Here is a 23,314-nt window from a genome sequence, read left to right on the forward strand (position 1 = left end):
CAAAAGGCCCTTTTGGAAATGTCGGCCTCTGCCTCTCTAAAATTCTCTGCACGTCCCTGGCAGAGGGGATGAGTGGAAGAGGATGGACAGAGAAGAGATGATGTGATTCATGGAAGATAATTTATTGTCGTTGTCGGGTGAAAACCTTGTATGTCCAAAACCGTTTTTGCATTTATCGTTTTAGAAATGATTTAAACGAATGAAAACAGCCGATCTACAAGCACACAACGCCTCGCACCGCGAGGCATTGTGTGCTTGTAGATCTGCTGTTTTCACTACTTTTGTGCGACGGCCTTGTATGAAGCAGGGATTTACTTTGTGAAAGAGCGTACAATCAATCAATCAATCAACTTTTATTTACAGACTTCAAGGTCAAGGTACACATCTGAAACTTGGAGATACGAGGTTTCCACCCGACAACAACGATATGTATACGAGGGAGGGAGGGGGAGCAGCGCCGGAGGGGGTGGGTGGGCGTTCCTCTCGAAAAATCACTCGGACGCTCGAGGCAAATCTGAAGCACTCGAGATGCGAGGCATCATCACAGGCCTCCTCTTATGCCCTCCGTGTGATTAGCTCTTCCTCAGTAGGCTAATTAAAAGTATACTGTATAGCGCAGTCCATTTCCTTCCTCCTCCTCGCGTGCGGGCGGCAGAGACTTCTCTCGTAAACCAGGGGTCTTCAACAGGGGGTCCGGGACCCCCAGGGGGTCCTCAGAGTTACTACAGGGGGTCCTCCAAATCTTTGTGAGATAGAAGCTTTTTTTTCCTCCTTTAACCACTTGAACCCTATAGCGTCCATATTCAGAGAACTTTAGCCGAAATTAGCAGATCTACAAGCTCACAACTCCTCGTGCTGCGAGGCGTTGTGAGGGGAAAAAGTACAAGTTCAACTACAGAGTGAAAGGTCAAGTTTATTAAGTATTGACGGTTCAAGTGGTTAAATATCTGAAAACACAAATTGACATGAATCCAAATTACACTGATGATTGTGCTCTCAAACAATGAAACTATATGGTATAGATACAGATACCTTTATTATCCCAAGGGGGAAAATCTATGGGTTGTGGCCTTGTGGGGGTCCCTGCTTCATTTCTCTCTCGACTAAGGGGTCCTTGGCCTGAAAACGTTGAAGACCCCTGTCGTAAACGCTATTCCGTTTTTTTTATGAGGTCGTTCTTACGGGGGAGTGTGTGTGTGTGTGTGTGTGTGTGTGTGCCGTTTGCCATTTGCTTTTCAGGTTGACCTTTTCGTACGCGGGGGTAAATCGCCGGGACCATCGGTCCATCAGTCTTTTTTTTTTCCTTCTTTTTTTCCCCTTTTAAAAAAAAGCTTGAATCATCACCCACCGCGGTCTAAAGGGCTGAATCTTATTATGTGTCACCTTCCCTCCAGAAGCCACTCTCTCACTCTGAGTCCCCCTCAGGAGTGACAGCTCGCCACAAAGGAGCTATTGAAACTTGTCACTAACTGTGTGTGTGTGTGTGTGTGTGTGTGTGTGTGTGTGTGTGTGTGTGTGTGTGTGTGTGTGTGTGTGTGTGTGTGTGTGTGTGTGTGTGACGGTGTGCTCCTCTATCTCTTTCTGTCTGTCTGGCACTTCTCTCTCAAACTCTATCTCTGTCCTCTCGAGTGGTGTGAAGTAACTAAGTACATTTACTCAAGTGCTGTACTTAAAGCAGGGGTCTTTAACGCTTTCAGGCCGAGGACCCCTTAGTTGAGAGCGAGATGAAGCAGGGACCCCCACAACCTGTTCAGAGATTCCATATAGTTTCATTGTTTGACAGCACGACCATCAGTGTATTTTGGATTCATGTCAATTTGTGTTTTCAGACATTTAACCACTTGAACCATCGATACTTAATAAACCTGACCTTTCACTCTGTACTTAGTCTGCCCTTTTTCCCTTTTTAGCCAAAAATAGCAGATCTACAAGCTCACAACACCTCGCGCTGCGAGGTGTTGTGAGCTTGTAGATCTGTTATTTTTGGATAAAGTTCTCAGAATATAGGCACTAGGGTTCAAGTGGTTAATATAAAAAAGGAGGAAAAAAAGTTTCTATCACTCAAAGATTTGGAGGACCCCCTGTAGTAACTCTGTGGACGCCCTAGGGGTCCCGGACCCCCTGTTGAAGACCCCTGACTTAAAGGGATATTTCACTTTCAAAACACGTTTTGGTCATTTTATCGTCTGATCAGGCTTTTGTGAACATCCCAGACACTTTTTAAGTTGCTCTATTCAGTATTTAGATATTTCATATTAATTTGATCAGACACACGAAAAAGCACAGTCTGCTCATGTATTCGGAGGGTGTCAGAAGTCAGCAGAAAAAAAGGTGGTGGTTTTCATTGAATCTGTCTTGGTTAAAATTGAGTTTGAAGTTATAATGGGTTTGTATAGGAAGGTCCTGGAAGGTGGGAAATTAATGATCAACTATCTAAATACTGAATGAAGAAATTCAAAAACTGTCCTGGGTGCCCAAGAGCCTGATTAGACGATAAAATCTCAAAAGGTTTTTTGAAAATGAAATATCCATTTAACCATGATAAATTAATCAAAAACACACGTTCTTGGTTCTGGTGACTCATACAGTCCTCCTCATATGTGAGCTGGCCGTGTTTTTTCAATTACTTTGTCATTGTCGGGTGGAAACCTTGTATGTCCAAAACCGTTAGTTTTTATCATAAAAAAATGAACTCCTCCTCAGTAGCATGTAGCAAACTTTGGAGGGAACCAGCTACTAGATAGTTCGATTAGTCTTTCGCCCCTATACCCAGGTCGGACGACCGATTTGCACGTCAGGACCGCTGCGGGCCTCCACCAGAGTTTCCTCTAGCTTTGCCCTGCCCAGGCATAGTTCACCATCTTTCGAGGCGTTGTGTGCTTGTAGATCAGCTGTTTTCACTTCTTTTGTGCGACGGCCTTGTATGATGAAGCAGAGCTTAACTTAATGAAAAAACATACAAATTTGAAACTTGGAGATACGAGGTTTCTGCCCGACAGTGACGATATATAATATGTTAATGCTGATTTATTTTGTACTTTTACGTAAGTACATTTGGAATATGGGACACACACCAAACGCACACACCAAAATATGGTCGCCAGCGGATAAACTCTTTTGGTGCACGGCTGACTAAAAAACACAGCGAGCGCATTCTGTCCCAAAGACAGCGACGCGCCTGTCAGTCACTTCCAGAACCCTCCCCATTCCGCCTTCGACTCACCTGATTGGACAGAGGGGAAACACCGGAGCTCCAGCATAAACGCTAGGTCGGTATCCTCCACTGACATGAAAACGCCCACTCCCCATTAAAATGCATTGGTGGAATGCATTTCTTTCACCATAGTAAAAACAACATTCGTGGTCTGGAGAGGACACTTTTTACAGACCGATAAAAGGTCAGGAGCCCCCTTTGATGTCTATGTGTGCATGTACCTGGTCCCTGGCATCTAGTTTGCGTTATAACTTGTGCAAAAACTCCTCCTAATAGGGACGACGGGTCAACCAAGAGGAGAGCGGTTGGTTAATGCCACTTGGAGCCCATGCAAAGTGTGCCGGGGAGAAGAGACTAAAGCACATTATTACACCATACCTTCATGGCTCATTGGCATTTATGCCGGCGGAGTGAAATCATTATAAGCAATAAGGTGTGTAATGGATTCTTTCCAACCAGTCAGTCTGCCCGTGCCTGTCTGATTTCTTAATTGTCGGGTATGAGTTTGCGCGCGTGTGTGTGCGTACGTGTGTGCGTGCATGCAGAGACATGAGGGAACAGTTTGTGTGGTCTGCGGTGGATGCACGATGCGTATGCGTGTGTTGCAACCAGTTGAAGGTAAAACTGTGCCATCTTTTGACGAGTTTCTCAAGTTATTCCTGATGGTCCAGGCCGGCACGCCCCAGTTCCCAGAGTTTATTCTTTTTATTTAATAATCGCGATTGTGCACATTCACTCCCATGTTAAATTTAGCAGGAAAATGCCCATATCGCTGTTTCCTGTGCGGTCGGAAATCTCCAAGTGAAAATGTGCTAACTAAATTAGCTCATAGCTTTGGAACAGATCAGCGGTTTAACGTGTGGTCTTTCGCCGCGTTGTTACCAGTTGAAGGATAAAACCGTGCCGTCTTCTTTATGGATTTGGCAGGGTGGGAGCTAGGGGTGGGCGATTTGGAAAAATACAATATCACGATATTTTCCCAAGCTGTATCACGATACACAATCTTATCGTGATTCTTTTTCATGTTGGTTTTCATGGTTATTTTTCAAGTTATTTAACAGTACAACCACCTACAGTACATGGTAACAAAAAACTAAAAGAAAAAGGAGTAAAAGAACATTTAGACCAGCGGTCCTCAAATTGGGGTCCAGGGACTCTTTGGGTTCCTTTAGGGAGGTCTAAAATTGAGAAAGATGCCTGCAACAGAGCAGAAAGCCCACAGCACTCCAATTTAGATAAAGTATTTTTCGGTGCACGGCTCAAAAGAACGAGACAATGAGACAATGAAGAAGTTGCCAGCACTCAAGGAATCTCCTTTTAAAAGATTTTATTTACCTCACTGGTCAATGGAAAACGTACACGTTTCGGCCTAAGTCTTCATCAGCGTCATTTCTAAAATTTACCCTTACAAGTATGTAACTCTGACAGTGTACAAATGAAACCAAATGGACCCATCTGACAGTGTACAAATGAAACCAAATGGACCCTTATGGGTCCATTTAGTTGCATTTTGTACACTGTCAGAGTTAAGGGGAGACCTTGACATTTTAAAGTTTGAGCCCTACTTATTTAGACGAAAATGCAAAATGGATTCTGCAATGAATCTCTGTATTAACAATTCAACAGGCTTCTTTTTATAAGGCGATCGTATCACGATATATACGAGATCTCTGAAAAGGCGTATCGGTGAGACATTGTATCGTCTCAACAATATTTATCACCATATCGGCCACTCCTAGTGGGAGCTCAGCGAGGAAGCTGACGTGCACGCGGCAATGACCCAATAACCCCCCCTCCCTCCCCTAGTGGATATGTCTTCTGCACGTGCGCCGATAGCTCCCGGCAGGGCAGTGGGCTTCTGGCGTCAGAGGTATAGCGATTGGCTTCTCTCTCTCTCTCTCTCTCTCTCTCTCTCTCTGTCTCTCTCGCTGTCTCTCTCTCTCCCTCTCTCTCTCTCTCCACTAATGCCGGGCGGGTGCACAGACGCAGCCGTTTAATCAGGTTCCCTCCGTCCGCCAGCTGTGTCCACACTGGTAAACAGCCACTTGTCTCTCTCTCCCGTCCTGCACCGGAGAGCCTCGCCCAGTTGTGTCAAGTAACTAAGTATATTTACTCAAGTAATGGACTTAAGTAGGATGTTGAGGTATTTGTACTTTACTTGAGTATTTCCAACACTTTTACTTCTACTCCACTACATCTCGGATCGAAATATTGTACTTTTACTCCACTGCATGTATTTTTTTTGAAAACTTTATTGACTAGTTATTGCAGATATAAATTATAATATTATAAAACATACATTTACCCACTTTAGCCTTATTTTATACCGTGGCTAAATAGCCAATCACCATCGTTTTGAACTTTCACCTAAAGTGACATGCCGACAACATAGGGACTTGATGAAACGTTTAAATGATCGGTGTGTTGCGCCCCCTGGCCTAGCGGTCCAGGCGCATACCACATAGGCTCTGATACCTGACAGCGTGTTGCGGGTTCGAGCCCCGATCTCGACAACCTTTGCTGCGCGACACTCCCCATTTCTCTCTCCTCATTTCCTGTCAGTCTACTGTCCTAACTAATGAAAAAATCACACCCGTGTGAACTGAGCGGTGGTTTACTGTACTCTACTGTACCTAACTGTACTGTACTGTACATATTCTGTGTTCTATATCTATGAATTCTATGTGTTCTAGATCTATGAATTATGTCGCCCCCCCCCCCCCCCAGGCTAGTCTCAACAGCACCCTCTACCCCCCTCCCCACTTCCCCCCTGTGTGTGTGTGCGTGTGTGTGTGCCTGGCCTGGCCTGTCCTGAAAACAGCGCCCCTCCCTTAACATGTGTGGTCATAAAAGGTACTGTAGGGCAGGCTACATACAGACAGACAGACAGACAGACACGGACGGACGGACGGAGACAGACATACCCACACACACGGCCACGTATAGGAGCGTTGTGACCACCGCTCAAAAAAAAGAAAAGAAAAAAAATATTGGTATGTTTGAGTACACGCGCACGCACACACACACACACACACACACACACACACACACACACACACACACACACACACACACACTCGCGTGCCCGTGCTTGTACTTATTTTGCGTGCTCTTGCAGTTTTCATATTTAATATTTGGGGCTGGTGTTGTTGTTGTTAGTCTTCTTGCTCGTCCTGCTCAAGTGTCCAGCTGGCAGACGGCAGATAGTGGGAGCTTTGAGAGCGGCAGCGAGGCGGCAAACAGAGCAACACAAACAGGCCATCAGTCCTAATGAGGAGGAGCAGTGAGCCGAGAGAGGGAGGGGGGAGGTCTAGGATTCCTGATTCCACCCTGTCATACACACATCACATCGTTTCGTCACTGTCGGGCACAAACCTCGTATGTTCAAGTTTCAAATAATGCTTTTTGGTAAATTAAAGCCCCGCTTCGTTGTGCAAAAAGTGTCGCGCAAAAGTAGCGAAAATAAACAAACAAACAAACTTCAGCTGGGTCACCACCCACCATGACAACCAGGCATACCTAATGAACTGGCGGGTGTGGCCACATAAAAACCAAATTTTAACTCTTTCTGTACACTTTTTGGAAAAGATCTTCCTCCTAGTATAATCATAATACCTGATAATCATGTTTTCTTGGGGGGAAAAAATCATGGCACCCCAATTGTTTTTAAAATACCGGTAACAGCAAAAACATTAAGGTTTTGGACATACAGTACAAGGTTTCCTCCCGACGACGACGATATACTCTCTCTGTCTCTCACGCACGTGAGAAGACGGGTGATCCAGGTACTCTTTGAGTCATAGATGCTCTCTCTCTCTTGTGTGCGCACGCATGTGCACGTACACACACACAGACAGACATGTGATCCAAGTACTCTTTGGGTCGTGGGTAGATAGGATTCCTGATTCTCCTGACATACAGTACATCACATTTACTCTCTCTCTCTCACACGCGCAGCGCACACGCTCACGTGCACACACGCTGTGTATGTGTGTTTGTGCGTGTCTGTGAGGAAACATGTGACCAGGTGCTTTGGGTCATGGGTCTGCATAAAGGTTTATAGCGTAGACTAGTACAGCTGGGGCCTTGTTTTCCTCCTCCACCCATTGATACCTGTGTGTGCGTTTGTGCGCCAGGGACGTGCAGAGAATGTTAGAGAGGCATTTCTAAAAGGGCCTTTTGGTGGAAATATTGAAAATAGCCGACCTCCAAGCTCACAGCGCGTCGCAGCGCGACGCGTTGTGAGCTTGGAGGTCGGCTATTTTTGGTGCTTGATACCACACCGAACTAAGCATAATCAACTGTGTAACGGCATGGATTTCTACACAGAGAGGGCAATTCTTTCAACATAAGATGCTGCAGTCAAGTTCAGGAGAGTTTGGACAAGGCAATTCTCTTGAATGCTGCCTTCAGGTATGGCATGGAAAGAGGGCATTTGCATTTCTTTTACCAGAGTAAAAACTGTATTCATGGTCTGGAGAGGGCACTTTTTACAGACGGGTTCAAGCCCCCTTTGATGTCTATGTGTGCACGTGCCTGTTGTGCGCGCCTGGTTGGCCGGAATCCGACTTTTGCACAAAGTAGTGCATTGCAAGTTGTTTTCTCCATTAGATTTCTTTTCACTTTTTTCAACGTGTATTACTTGGGATGGTAAAAAGATGAGGCAGAGAAATAAAAAGTATTTTGACAAGTAATACAAGTTGAAAAAAGTGAAAAGAAACCACTTTAATCTAATGGAGAAAACAACTAGAATCAATGTACTGTTGATGAACAGGAAGTAGTGGTAGGGTGTGACTAAAATGGATCTGGCGCCCTCTATCTTGCAATGCACTACTTTGTGCAAAAGGAGAATGGCTTTCCAAAAGTCAATCAGAAATAATTCTAAAGTAAATAAAAGTGCCAGGCATGGACGGCAGGGTAATTGTTAGTATGGAAGATGTAATGTGCCACGCTGGTGGGCTGTCACACCGCCACCATCGCACACCAGCATCCCTGAGCACTCCTCAAACAACAATTATACCGCAGCGACAAGACAAGAAGATACGCCGCCTCCAGCGAGCTCACACCATGCTCTCACAGAGAGAGAGTAGTGACACAGGAGAGAATTTCTTTTTTTTTTTTGAGAGAGAGAGTGTTTGTGTGGAAAAAAAAAGAATCACTTACCACCATACTTCAAAAAAATAGCAGATCTACAAACTCATGTTGCGGCACTCGGTGCCACGCTATGAGCTTTTACATCTGTTATTTTTTTAATAGCTAAAGTATAAAATAATGGTTCAAGTCTCTCACAATGAGAGGGAGTGACACGGGTGGAAAAAAAAAGAGGACAAAAAAGGAGTTTATGTGAAGAAGAAAAAAACACAACACAACAAATAGCAGACCTTTGTATTTTTCTCACCTTAAGAAATGACTCCTTTTTATGCTACCGCTCGTTTGACTAGTTTGGCAAGGCCGGACGTTAAAGAACAAGGCTTTTTTCCCCTTTTTGGGGGGAAAATAGCAGATCTACTGCTTGTAGATTGGCTATTTTGCAAATAGCCTGCCTTCGAAGTCAAAGTGCAGCAACTACTGTATGTTGTTGGACACACCGGCTAATTTGTGTGTCCCTAAGGTCAAATTAGCCTTTGTGATTTTGGGGGACGAACAATTACTTCAAGAACAGATATACAATTAGTGTAATTATCATTTGTACGCCGATATCTCATGGGGCTGACCAGCTGAAACACTGTTAAACCCATTTATCAGTGATATTTGTTCTCGTAGTCACTGCACTTTGGCTTAGAAGCGTCCAGTCGCTTCTTTTGGGTTTGATTTCATAAAGACCCTGGTTGCTTATTTCTCTGGCAAAATCTGGCAACACTGCATGGCGCCCCGGCCGCCATAACCCCAGTTTGTCATGTTTCCTCGCCGCAGATTTGCGTGTCGGCTGCAATTGAACATTAACCTCTCTCTCAACTCTCCCCAGCCTGCCTGCCCCCTCTCCTCTCCTCTCCGGCCCCCCCTCCCTCTCTCCCTCCCCTGAGCCGCTGGGGAGACAAGCACACTAATTTAATGGCCGCTCCGCTTTTATCAGCGTGTAACACTGACGCGAACACTGCACCGATATATGAAGACACCCACCCTGTCACCCCTACCCCTCTCCTCCTCCCAGGGGCGTCACAAGGGGGGGGAAGTGGGACTGAGTTACTAGGGCCCAAGCTGGAGGGGCCTTAATTATTTGATACTTTTAGCTATTGAAAAATAGCAGATATACAAGCTCGCAGCGCGGCACCGAGTGCTGCGCTGCGAGCTTGTAGATCTGCTATTTTTGAAAAGTCGTGAAAATGTGTGAAAATCTTTGAATATATGTATTTTTTCAAGCAAACATTTTTAACTTGAATTTTGCTTCTGAGGGGTCCCTGGAACATAATATTTTGAGATGGGGGTCCGTGGCCAAATACATATCATTTTGGGGGTCCACTGAGCACCACTGCCACAGAAACATAGGGTTTTTAAAAAAATAGCAGCTCTACAAGCTCGCAGCGCGGCACTCGGTGCCGCACTGTGAGCTTGTACATCTGCTATTTTTCAACAGTTAAAGCACAAAACAATGCATAATATTACGTTCCCAGTCTAAACGGAGAACATTCATGGTGGGGCCCCGCAATGAATCCTTGTACCCACTACCCAGGGCCCAGAATGTGGTGTGACACCCCTGCCTCCTCCTCCCGAACCTCTCTCATCTCCCATCGCTGTCACCCGCTGGCATCTGTCAGAAGCTAGCGGCCCCGGCCTGCATGCGTCTTTTAAGCAATTTAGACCGGGTGTACGCATTACTGCGTATTATTATTTTATGCTTTAACTATTGAAAAATAGCAGATATACAAGCTCACAGCGCGGCACCGAGTGCCGCGCTGCGAGCTTGTAGATCTGCTATTTTAGAAAAATCGATTTTGACCCGATTCTATAAGTGTCTTTTGAATCCTTCTAAGGCTTTTTGAAAAACCTATGTTTCTATGTCAGTGGTGCTCAAACTTTTTCATGTCAAGGACCCCCGAAATGATATGTATTTGGCCACGGACCCCCATCTCAAAATATTTAGTTCCAGGGACCACCCAGAAGCAAAATTTGAGTTACAAATGTTGCACACATTTTCACGACTTTTACAAAAATAGCAGATCTACAAGCTCGCAGTGCGGCACTCGGTGCCGCGCTGTGAGCTTGTATATCTGCAATTTTTCAGTAGTTAAAGCATTCAATAAGCCTAAATGGGTTAAAAGTGCTGAATATGAATGGGTCCTCCGCTCCACATGGGGGTGGTGGGGCGGGGGGGGGGGGGGGGGGGGGGGGGGGGGGGGTGATATTCTATTATGTTTCGCGGGACAGGGTGTCTGTAGTTCTTTATTTATTCTATCGGTTTGTTTTTTATAATGAGCGGGGAGAGAGGACTCGCGCGTCAAACCGTCGCGCGGCTCCCGAAACCTGCCGCATCAGCAGCCCATAGGGGACCGTGTTTTTTTTGTGTGTGTGATCTCATCAGACTCTGCATCTCACATTCAAGTCCCCCCCCCACCTCTGTCCTCCATCAATCCACTCGTTCTCACACACACACGCACACGCACACGCACACGCACACACACACACACACACACACACACACACACACACACACACACACACACACATTCTCTCTCCCGCTCTCCAGCTATCCGTCTCCGTCACACGCAGACACACTCATACTCTCCTGCTCGGTGTGTGTGTGTGTGTGTGTGTGTGCATGCCAGGCACGTGCACACATAGACATCAAAGGGGGCTTGAGCCCCTGCCCTTTTATGCGTCTGTAAAAAAGTGCCCTCTCCAGACCATGAGTTTTTGCTATGGTGAAAGAAATGCAAATGCTCCCTTTCCATGCCATACCTGTCCAAACTCTCCTGAACTTGAATGCCTCATCTTATCTTTCCCCCAGAAAGCCTGGTGAGGCGAGGTTACATCTCCAGTATTGCCTTTTTTATGCTTAGTTTAGTGTGGTATCAAGTACTGGAAATAGCCGACCTCCAAGTGAGCTTGGAGGTCGGCTATTTTCGATATTTTCACCAAAAGGCCCTTTTAGACATTCCATCCCCTGCCTCTCTAACATTCTCTGCACGTCCCTTTGAGTGTGTGTGTGTGTGTGTGTGTGTGTGTGGGGGGGGGGGGGGGGGGGGGGTGTAGGGGAGAGTGGTCCTGATGTGAAAAGGATGGTGGATCGTGTCAATAGAACGGCCCCAACACACCGCAAGCCATCTGACGAGAAGTGTGTCCCACTGTGTGTGGGGGGTGGCGGGCGGGGGTGGGATTACCTCGTCAGCACTTCACGAGCCGCGTGCGACACGGACGTGCGCGGCGCGCGCGCACACGCATCTCTTCTTAAGTGTACAAATGTGTGTGTGTGTGTGTCTGCACACACGGTGCACACCTGCCATTTTTCAATTATCTTTGGCTTTTCCTCTTGCTGTGAGTGCTGCCGCTCCTGTCCAGACCTGCCCTGGCTGGGGGGATGGAGGAGGAGGAGGAGGAGGAGGGTGAGGACCACGATTCTGTAGCTGTCAGCTAGAAGTGTGTGTGTGTGTGTGTGTGTGTGTGTGTGTGTGTGTGTGTGTGTGTGTGTGTGTGTGTGTGTGTGTGTGTGTGTGTGTGTGTGTGTGTGTGTGTGTGTGTGTGTGTGTGTGCAAGCTTGTGTACGCACTCGCAAACAGGGGCGTCACAAGGGGGGGGGGGGGGGGGAGTGGGACTGAGTTTCTAGGGCCCAAGGTGGAGGGGCCCTATAGTAACTTTAGCTATTGAAAAATAGCAGATCTACAAGCTCACAGCGCGGCACCGAGTGCCGCGCTGCGAGCTTGTAGATCTGTTATTTTTGGAAAGTCTTTGAATATGGATTTTTTAAGCAAACATTTGTAACTCAAATTTTGCGTCTGGGTGGTCCCTGGAACTAAACATTTTGAGACGGGGGTCCGTGGCCAAATGCATATCATCTTGGGGGTCCTTTGACATGAAAAAGTTTGAGCACCACTGACATGGAGACATAGGTTTCTTGCACACATTTTCACGATTTTACAAAAAATAGCAGATCTACAAGCTCACAGCGCGGCACTCGGTGCCGCGCTGTGAGCTTGTATATCTGCTATTTTTCAATAGTTAACATTCATGCATGGGGGGGCCCGGAGTGAATCCTTGTACCCAGGGCCCAGAATTTGGTGTGACGCCCCTGCTCACAAACACACGCACGCATACCCACCATTGCCCGGCTTTTTCAGGCCCGTACTTGTAGCGTACTAAAAGAAAATGTTCCCCTTCATCTGTCCCCTTTATTTCCCTGGTACACAGATAAAGCTGTGCATGGAGAAATAACAGCATGGGAACCCAATGGTTTACCCTTACGAGAGGGGAAAGAAATGCAGAGAGAGAGAGAGAGAGAGGGAGAGGAATTAGCTTAAATATTTCCGCCTGAGGTAAGCTCAACCTCTCTTATCGCGGAAAGTCCGTTTTAATTTAACGACGGCGAGCTAACTTCTTCCCGGGGAGTGGGTGTTTTTCCAGATGTGCCGTACTTTCCCTCGGTGCCCGCGCCGCCGTGTTTCATTATTATTTATCTGGGGCCTCTTCGGGAGTCTTCATTAGCTGCAAGCTGACATATCGTGGCGACACACCGGCTTAAATTTAGCAGCTTCTTCTTATTTATTCAGAATTGGCCGTGCGTCATCGACGGTGCTTCCCCCCCTCCCGCTCACCGCAGCGCAGTGTGGAGACGTGTTGAGAAAATACTACTCACATTGTGTTTTGTTTTTTTTACTATCAACTACTACATGCTGTTTCAATTCAATTCAATTTTATGAGTGTCAAATCATAACAGGTTATCTCAAGACACTTTACATAGGCTGTTTAGGAGTGAGAGTCCAGATTTCCAAACGTCTTCTTCAGTAAAAGAAAAGTATTGGCATCGAAATGGTACTTAAAGTACCAAAAGTAAAAGTAGTCAGTGTTATGCAGAATGTCCAACCGTTTGAAAATAGCCAAAGGATATACCGTATAGGGCTGAAGTGGTTGATGTATTGTTTTGTAATAATGATAAAGTAACTTACGGTTGTAGCTTAAGTTTGTTTTAATAATTCTAGTGGAGGTGAGATGTAGTGGAGTAGAAGTAAAAGTAAATTGAACATACAGTAGAGCAGTGGTTCTCAACCTGTGGGTCGGGACCCCCAGAGGGGTCCCCAAATTATGTTGGGGGGTCCCCAGATGTTTAACCTAATGTGAAGCATTGTTTTCTCACTCAACAGTAAAAAAACAACAACATAACGTTTAAGTGTATAGAGGGTATCTGCACATTTCTAAAGTGATAATTTAAGAACTTTTTAATACCTCTAAAATGACGAATTAAACATTGGCCAAATTGTCAAATATTAGAGGCAGAAATTATTGTGAGAATAGCAGATCTACATGCTCACAATGCCTCGCAGCGCGAGGCGTTGTGAGCATGTAGATCGTCTGTTTTCACAATAGAACCGTGTTATACAAAATGTAATGCCTCAACTCTTAGTGCTCGTCAGGGTGGGGAGTCCCCAGTTAAAATATGATTATTTTGGGGGTTGTGGCCTAAAAAGGTTGAGCGCCACTGCAGTAGAGTACCTGAGTAGTTGTAGTTACAGTACTTTCCGCCACAGCAGTCTCGTGGAGGCGTGTTGAGAAGCAGAGACCTGGCGGAGAGGGACAATAAGAGGGTCTTTCTGACTAGAGAGAGAGAGAGAGACGGACATCCCCGAGTTCCACCTGTCCGTCCGCGTTGCCGTCAAACCAGATGTCTCTCTCTGTCTTCACGTCTCTTTGAAGCTCCTCTAGGCAGACACGGAACAAGTTCCCTTTGAAACAGAACGTCAGGAGCTGGCCGTGGTGTGTGTCTGTGTGTGTGTGCGTGCGTGTGTGTGTGTGTGTGTGTGTGTGTGTGTGTGTGTGTGTGTGTGTGTGTGTGTGTGTGTGTGTGTGTGTGTGTGTGTGTGTGTGTGTGTGTGTGTGTGTGTGTGTGTGTGTGTGTGTGTGTGTGTGTGTGTGTGTGTGTGTGTGTGTGTGTGGGCAGGGTGCGCGTGGCGCTTGCACGAATAGTCGAGGGCTTCCTTTTGAAGTCGGGGAAGTATAAAGTGGGAGTTGGGATTGTCTTTCTGTAAACCCAAATGAACGGCCCACAAGACGAGTGGGTACAGTACGCACTCGCTTTGTGCTTTGCCGCACGGAAGGAGAAAAAAAAAAGAGTTGCTTTGTCACAACGTTTGTGTTTGGCGGAGAGCTAATTTCAGCTGTCACAGAAAGACATTTAGGCCTAACTTAATCCACCTTTTGTGGATGATGTGGAGTGTTACAGTGGTGCTGCCTGTGGCCGCGAGCAAGCAGCAAAACGACGCGGATATGAATGAATATATCGTCGTTGTCGGGTGGAAACCTCGTATCTCCAAGTTTCAAATTTGTATGTTCTCTCGCAAAGTAAAGCCCTGATTCATCATACAAGGCCGTCGCACAAAAGTAGTGAAAACAGCTGATCTACAAGCACACAACGCCTCGCGGTGCGAGGCGCTGTGTGCTTGTAGATCGGCTGTTTTCACTAAATCATTTTTAAAATGCAAAAACGAACGGTTTTGGACATACAAGGTTTACACCTGACAACGACGATATTATTATTCCCCCCCCCCTGAAGAGATAATAATAGCCTACTACACGTCATCAGCCAGCACACAGAGGAGCACTCATGCTTATTGTATTATGGGAGTCTGGCACAGGGCAATTACACCTTGTAAAAATCCCCTGTTAACCACGTGAACCCTTTACCCTGGCCCTGAAATGGCCTGAATTGATAAATTATGACTGATGGTTTCATAAATATCTAACCAATGAAAAGCATGAACAACAACGTGTTGACTAAATAATGCACTGGATCTGCTGGAACACAGTTTAGCCCATTTTTTCTATTTCCTGAAAAGTAAGTCAGGTTTCCACCACCCGACTGCCCGCTGTGTTGCTTATTTACTGTACTCCCATATTTTACTTAAAAGTATCAATACTGCAATATAGAAATACGCTGTTACAAGTAAAAGGCATCCAAATGTACTTAAAGTACCAATAGTAAAAGTACTCAGAATTATGCATAATGTCCAAATGGCCGAAATGTATAGGGTTGAAGTGGGCTCATATGTATGTTTTGTAATGTCAAAACTCAGTGGAGTAAAAGTACCCTTTTTTTCTCTGAGATGTAGTGGATTAGAAGTAAAGGCACTAAAAATTGGAAATACTCCAATGAAATAAAAGTAGGCTACAGTACTTGGGTAAATGTACTTTACACCACTGCTTATTTGTGTCCATTTTGTGGGGAACACCACGGAGCAGTTCTACACCTAATTATTCTTCTCCGTGTTCCAGAGCCCATCAACTGCCATTATCATTTAGCGGCTCATTGGCTTTTGTGAGCGGCCCTGAGTCATGCCTACGGAACGTTCGCCAGCGCGCAAGCTAGCTCGTTTTGCTTTTTATGTTTTTGTGTGTGCGAGGGACTTGCGGCCTGGAAACACACCCACACACGCACGCGTGCATGCACACTCGCGCACATGCACGCACGCACGCACACCCACCCACACCCAGGCAAACGGAAACACACCACAGCAACGGCAACGGATGCACAGCGCCGGTCATCCAGAGGTCAACTATTAGTCAAACCTGGCTGGTTGTAGCTCGATAGTAGCTTGCCTGTTAGACGCCTCTTAATTGAAATGGTAAAAACAAAACCCCACACACACGCACACACACGCGCGCGCACACACACACACACACACACACACGCGCAGACTTGCCGGCCTCGAATAACCAAGGTGAGTTTATTGCACCGTTTCAGTTGTAATGGAATCATCAGGGCACAAATGGGGTCAGATACATTTAACTAGTGAAATGGGTTCTGGGGGGAGAGAGGGAGAGAAGGGAGCGAGGTGAGGGGGGGGGGGGGGGGGGGGAACGAAAAAAGACAAAATCAGGGAATAATCGGGCCAAAGGCGGGCGACGACACGTGACCGCTTTAATGCTAATCGTGATGTCGGGGGGCAGAAAGCTCTTATCTCCGTTATTTAAACGCAGTTTGTTCGTAAACATCATCACATAAAAGAGTCGTGCAAAATGTGTGAAAATAGCCGATCTACAAGCTGCACGTCGTGAGCTTGCAGATCGTCTATTTTCACCATTTTTGCAATCTTTTTTTAATCGCCAATAAAAAAAGGAACGGTTCATTCGGAAACATACAAGGTTTCCAACCGCGACGGCAACAAAACAGGTTGAAATTAAGCGAGCCCTGCGGGGTGAACGGCTAATCAGTGGTTCCTTCCCACTTAGTGCGGGCGAGGCCAGCGTGGGGGGCGGCAGGGTTTAACATAATAAAACGGCACATCGGGGGGTTTTCAATTTGACAGGTACGGCGGTGCTGCCCAGGCACGTGCACACATAGACATCAATGGGGGCTTGAGCCCCTGCCCTTTTATCTGTCTGTAAAAAAGTGCCCTCTCCAGACCATGAATGCAGTTTTTACTACGGTGAAAGAAATGCAAATGCACCTCTTTCCATGCCATACCTGAAGGCAGCATTCAAGAGAATTGCCTTGTCCAAACTCTCCTTGAATGCATCGCCTTATGTTGAAAGAATTGCCCTTTCTGTGTAGAAATCCATGCCATTACGCCACATCTCCAGCATGGCCTTTTTTATGCTTAGTTTAGTGTGGTATCAAGTACTGAAAATAGCCGACCTCCAAGCTGTGACGCGTTGTGGGCTTGGAGGTGTTGTGTGTGTTGTGTGAGCCGCAACGCACAGGCACACCTGCTGAAAGCATGTTGTTTGTGACACGCTAGCACACACGTACGCACGCACGCACGCACCCGCACGCACGCACACACGACACGTGCGCAAACACCTCCTGAAAGGCCACCCGCGGTGTCCACATTAACCACAGCCTGAGCAATCAGAGGTGGAGGGAGGGACCACCCGCCGTTAAGACAATACGTAGGAGCTCCAGCTCCACCTGTTGCTCAGAGGGAGGTTGGGGTGGTGGGGGTGGGGGGGGGGGGGGTGCTGTGTGATGATGTAATCCCTCCCCCTCAGTAAACAACAAGTCAACAAATATCCTTAGCCAAGTGTATTGTGCGCTCATGCGGTGAATGGGGGGATTGTGAGAAAGAGAGAGAGAGAGAGAGAGAGAGAGAGAGAGATATTAACCGAGTGCAATTGTGCTCAAGCAGAGAGAGGACAGAAACGGAGACAGACAAACGGAGAGCGAGAGACAGACAGAGACAGACAGAAAGATAGCTGCAGCTACATCAAGCTCTTCAGAAGGACGTCATGTTTTGATAAATTATTTGAGATCCAATTCTTCGGGCCATAATAATCTGCCCTCCAACCACGAAGGGTCGTCTCCTCTCTCTGTTTCTGATATCAAGTCAATTAAAGTTCAAATAACACGGCCCGTGTTAAATGTTGGAGCAAGGCGGAGAAATCATTTGATAACGGGCTAACAGCGGTGGTGATTTGTGCACTGTAGGGGATCTTTCATTAGTTTTATCCCAGTAAGTCTGGGGGGCTCGGGGATCTTGATGCCCTTCACATACAGCGCTCTCTGATCCCGGCCTTGTGATTGCCCCATTAGTGCTTGACTGATGGCTGACCTACAGATGACCATCAGATTGCGTGTGTGTGTGTGTGTGTGTGTGTGTGTGTGTGTGTGTGTGTGTGTGTGTGTGTGTGTGTGTGTGTGTGTGTGCGTGTGTGCGTGTGCGTGTTACTATACTTGCGAGGACCAAAATGTAGTACTCGCAAGTTGAATTTTCATTTCCAAGGGGTGGGTTAAAAAAATTGCTCTGGACACCATTGGTTTGACCAGACCAATGCTGGGCCCTGATTCGTCCAACCAATTATTTGGGGGACGGAAATGGATTCACAATTGAGCGGGGCCAGACCCATATTCGCCAGGGGCAAGTGTTTTTGCCCAGGCGGATTAGTCTGGTTCCAGGCTACAAGCTCACAACGTGATGTGGTGCGACGAGTTGTGAGCTTGTAGTTATTTTTTGGGGTTTTAGGCGTTAAAAAAAGTTATGTCCTCACTAGTATTGTAATAAAAACGTGTGTGTGTGTGTGTGTGTGTGTGTGTGTGTGTGTGTGTGTGTGTGTGTGTGTGTGTGTGTGTGTGTGTGTGTGTGTGTGTGTGTGTGTGTGTGTGTGTGTGTGTGTGTGTATGTGTCCTTATAGCCCTAGGAGGTTGTGTAAATGAATGAATTTCACAGGCATCTGACTGCATTCATTCATCACATGACCACTAGCGTTGTCCCTATACTCTGGGGGCGAATATTTATACGTTTGTGGAATGCCCTCCCGACCACTTGCCTCACAATCTACGGTTACTTTTAAAAACGGACTGAAACATACGGACATACCTTTTTAACAAAGCTTTTGCTTAACCCTTTCCCCTTAGGGCTTTTACTTAGTGGCCAAGCCATGGAGTGGCGGAGGCCACTTATTGATATTGCATTTTCTATTCCACCACTTTTCGCAACAGTGCAGTCGCTTTTCACGAAACTCGGCAATATGCCGAGTGAAAAGAATTGCTCTGAAAGACCCAAGAACACGTGGTACCCTTTTCACATTGGCCTATCATAGCGCCACCAGGAGGCCAAAAAAAACTACCTGACCTGCCGGAGACCTGTTCTCGGAAGAACAGTGCATCTAGTTTTTCCCACTTTTCTTTGCTTTTCCTGCTTTTTTCCGCTGCTTTTTTCCTTTCCTACTTTTTCCTGGCTTGGTCACTTTATCGCTAAAAGCCAAACAGAAATGTAATTGTCAATGACAAAAAACACAATTAAATCGTTAATCGCAATTATTTGAGTGACAATTAATCGTCATGTAAACTGTCATAATGGTGACAGCCCTGTGCCTCATCCATCACTGATCCAATCCTTCTCTCTCTCTCCTCCTTCTCTCCTCCCTCCAGAGATGGCCAGCTGGGTCTCCTTGCACCTCCTCCTCCTCCTCCTCGTCAGTCTGTCGGCCTCCGGCGCCGGCGCCCACGCCACCGTGGCCGAGTTCACCGCTGACAGCGCCATCAACAACGTGGTGCAGGACCCGGAGAGCGGGCGCGTCTACCTGGGGGCGGTCAACGCCGTGTACCAGCTCAGTGCCTCGCTCCGCCGGGAGAGGCGCACCGAGACGGGCCCCAAGATGGACTCCAGGACCTGCACGCCGCCCCCCTCGGCCTGCTCCAACACACGGCTCATGGACAACCACAACAAGCTGCTGCTGGTGCGTAAATCAGGGGTCTCCAACAGTTGGTCCCCGGGACCCCTAGGGGGTCCTCAGAGTTTTCGGCATAGAGGTTTAGTGTAGAGGGGAAAAAGAGAAGACAGAGTGAAAGGTCAAGTTTATTAAGTAGTGACGGTTCAAGTGGTTAATTATCTGAAAACACAAATTGACATAAATCCAAAATACACTGATGATTGTGCTGTCAAACGATGAAACTATATGGAATCTATGAACAGATTGTGGGGGTCCCTGCTTCATCTCTCTCTCAACTAAGGGGTCCTTGGACTGAAAACGTTGAAGACCCCTAGTGTAAATGATTTTTTTCTTTTTTCTTTTTTTTTTTTTTTTTTAAGATTTGCTTTTGTGCTTTTATGCCTTTATTGATAGGACAGTAGACTGACAGGAAATGGGGGGAGAGATGGGGAGTGACATGGGCAAAGGTCGTCCGGATCGGGAATCGAACCGGCGACGCCGCCAGGCATCCATCCCTATGTGGCAATGCCTAAGTGGTATGTGCCTGGACCAGTAGTCCAGCGGTGCCCCGTTTTTTTGTGTGTTTTATTGTTGTACCCCACTGGTTTCCAAACAGCGGCTCAGAATTCATTTGCAAGTGTGACTCGCGTCATGGCAACCACATTAATTCTGTCCTTGTCCCTTTTATGCCCATATATGGAGATCCCTGATGTCATCAATGTTAAGCCCATATCTGGGAATGCCCATATATGGACATATTGTGTCAGTCTCTGTTGTTTCAGTGCTACCTCGCTTCTCGCCCTTAGGGCGTCTTACCGGTGTTGGTACCATGGGAGAGATAACAGGCAAATGATTCTTCTACATTCTCTAATTGTGTAGACTTCTTGTAATCGAGTAATGCAGGCGTTTATTTAACAATAATGTAACACTTGAGAGCGTAAAATGAAAAAAACGCTCTCAAAAGATCTTTAAGGGTCCATTTCAGGCATGTGTGTGTGGGGGGCTGCCCTTTTTGCCTTGCCCAGGGCAAGTGCAGATTTTAAACTTGGAGATACAAGGTTTCTGACGATTTGAATTGTCCGAAAACGTAGGTAAGGATTTAGAAGGCATTTTTGGAATCATCTTCTGTCCTAAAACTCACGCCCGTCCCAACAGGTGCACCCGACCAACGGCTCGCTGGTGGTGTGCGGCAGCCGCTACCGCGGCATCTGCTCGCTGCTCAACCTCACCGACGTGACGCAGGAGCTGTACTACGCCGACAGCAAGGGCGAGCGCACGTACGTGGCCAGCATCGAGGACAACGTTAACGTGGTGGGCGTCATGTCCACGTTCAAGGACAAGGACGACAGGGACGGCCCCAGCCTGGACGTCTTCATGGTGGGGAAGGGCTACGGCAGCCAGGACAGCACCAAGCTCATCAGCACGCGCATCCTCCAGGACTACCGCGAGTGGGTGGTGTTCGAGAGCGTGGTGGAGGCGTCCACGGTGCAGACGGCGCCCTTCGTGCCCAAGTACCTGCACGACTTCCGCCACGCCTTCAAGGTCGGTGCTTTTCCCGTTCGTTTTGCCGTCTTGCCAAGAGTGAACGCGTCGAAGTGCACTTTTGTCCCTCCAGCAGTAGGCAGGCGCGTCACAATGGGGGGAAAAGTGGGGCTGAGTTACTAGGGCCCAAGGTGGAGGGGCCTGGAATTATTTTATACTTTAGCTATTGAAAAATAGAAGATATACAAGCTCACAGCGTGAAAATGTGTGCAAATCACTGACATAGAAGGATTTTAAATATTCAAAGAATTTTCACAATTTTTCAAAAATAGCAGTTGCGGTACTCGGTGCCATGCTATGATCTTGTATATCTGCTATTTTTCAATAGTTAAAGCACAAAATAATGCGTAATGCGTTCCCAGTCTAAATGGGCCCTCTCCCTATGAAGAACATTCATGGGGGACCCGCAGTGAATCCTTGTACCTAGGGCCCAGAATTTGGTGCGGCTCTATGCACAGCTGCCATATTGGAAAGCAATTGGGCCCCTTCCTTACTTCCCTCTCAGGTGTTAGGCTCTGGTCCATTACCCTTGGAGGGGGGGGGGGTTCCAAAACACCTCTGAAGGAAGTAAGGAGGAGGCCCAATCTCTTTCCAATATGGCTGCTGTGTGCATAGAGCCTATTAGGTTCCTTAACTCCATGACCAGCCACTAGGCCTGTGAACTGGACTATTGGTTGTGGTTTTAGTTATTTATGAGTCTTATTATGCAATAACAAAGGGTTATTATTATCCCCCTTTTTAATGCGTTTTATGTTTACTTTATTCATAGTATGTCTTCTCTCAGTTTTAACCTGTGCCTCCATCTATCTATCTATCTATCTATCTATCTATCTATCTATCTAGGAGGACAGCTTCGTCTACTTCCTGTTCTCGCGGACGCTCGACGGCACGGACAACAAGAACCTCACCTTTGTGTCGCGGCTCTGCGAGGACGACCCACACTACTTCTCGCACACGGAGCTGCAGCTGAAGTGCGGCGGCGGCAACGACAACCGCTACAACAAGGTGCAGGCGGCCTTCGTGGGCCAGCCGGGCAAGGAGCTGGCGCGCACCATGACCCTGTCCACGGCCTACGGCACGGTCATGCCCTTCGACAAGGTGAAGGAGTGTTTTAATTCAGTTTTAACCTGAATGAATCTAGTTTTAATCCTTCGACAAGGTGAACGAGTGAATGAACAGTGTTGTTTTTGACAGCAAATCTTGATTTAGTTTTAGTCATAGTCTTTTGAATAAAATGTAATTTAGTTCTAGTCATAATTTAGTCACCTGAAAAATCAACACTGGAATGAAACAGTGTTGTTCGTCGACTACCTTTTTTTCACGGACAGAAACAAAATAAGAACTAAATAAAAACTGAGCTATGATGACTAAAAGTAAGGCTAAATATACTGTCAAAACATAAAAACTAGACTAAAACGTTAGGGAGGGACAAGTGGAGAAGTGATCTAGTACTAACTAAAAGACAAGTAATTTTATGTTTGGTTGCGCTAGGGTGTTGCACTCTGAAAATAGCTCACAACGCGTCGCGCTGCAAGGTGTTGTGAGGTTATAGATCAGCTATTTTCAGCATGCAACCAAGTGTAAAATCAGCCATTACCAAGCCATTAAGGCCCCCTGTTTTTTGGAAGAAAAAATCAACTGTAGATTGATTAAATCTAGACTCAAATATTAAAACGACTAAAATGTGACTAAAACTAAATGACATTTCATTCAAAGGACTATGACTAAACTAAATAAAAAAATTCCTGTCAACATCAACACTGGAATGAATAGTTTATTTTGGTTTTCATTACATCGATAAATACTTCAGCTTAGTCTACACACACACACAGAGGTACTGCCGAAAAGGAAGCCGAAGCTTATTTATGCCCATTGCCTTGCCTACCCTTTTTGAAGAGTAAAGCGTCTCTCAGACGGGAGGCGGTTGGCCCGTCCTAGTAATACATTTTCAATGAGCGGCGGGCCACGCGGAGAAGTTGAGGGGTGGAGCGGCAAGCGGGCACGGCCCTGTGAAATTCTTGTGCGCGTGCTCGTTCATGCACGCGCTCGCGGGCGGCAAGAGCTGGATTGGGGTCATCTTTGTATATCGCCCACTAGGGCATTAACGAAAAAGTCGACAAGTTGACTCAGTCGACTTCATTACACAAGTCAACTCCCACCAGAGAAAGTCGAAAGTCGAAGTTGAAAAAAAAAAACTTTCTATTGTGAAAATAGACGATCTACATGCTCACAACGCCTCGCGTTGCGAGGCGTTGTGAGCATGTA

The 23,314-nt window shown here is 46.6% G+C and overlaps 1 protein-coding gene across 1 annotated transcript in view; it reads left to right on the forward strand.

Annotated features, from left to right (window-relative positions):
* plxnb2b (plexin b2b) overlaps positions 1 to 23,314 on the forward strand; it is a gene marked incomplete at both ends in the record, with an annotated part of 194,558 nt that overhangs the window by 50,046 nt on the left and 121,198 nt on the right. Inside the window, 3 exons of the mRNA XM_080737057.1 lie at positions 19,227 to 19,534; positions 20,663 to 21,049; positions 21,893 to 22,147. Of these exons, the coding sequence (XP_080593183.1) occupies positions 19,227 to 19,534; positions 20,663 to 21,049; positions 21,893 to 22,147 (950 nt within the window). The remainder of the gene's footprint in view (positions 1 to 19,226; positions 19,535 to 20,662; positions 21,050 to 21,892; positions 22,148 to 23,314) is intronic.

This window comes from Nannobrachium achirus, assembly GCF_963921795.1.
Source record: "Nannobrachium achirus genome assembly, chromosome: 11".
NCBI lineage: Eukaryota > Metazoa > Chordata > Actinopteri > Myctophiformes > Myctophidae > Nannobrachium > Nannobrachium achirus.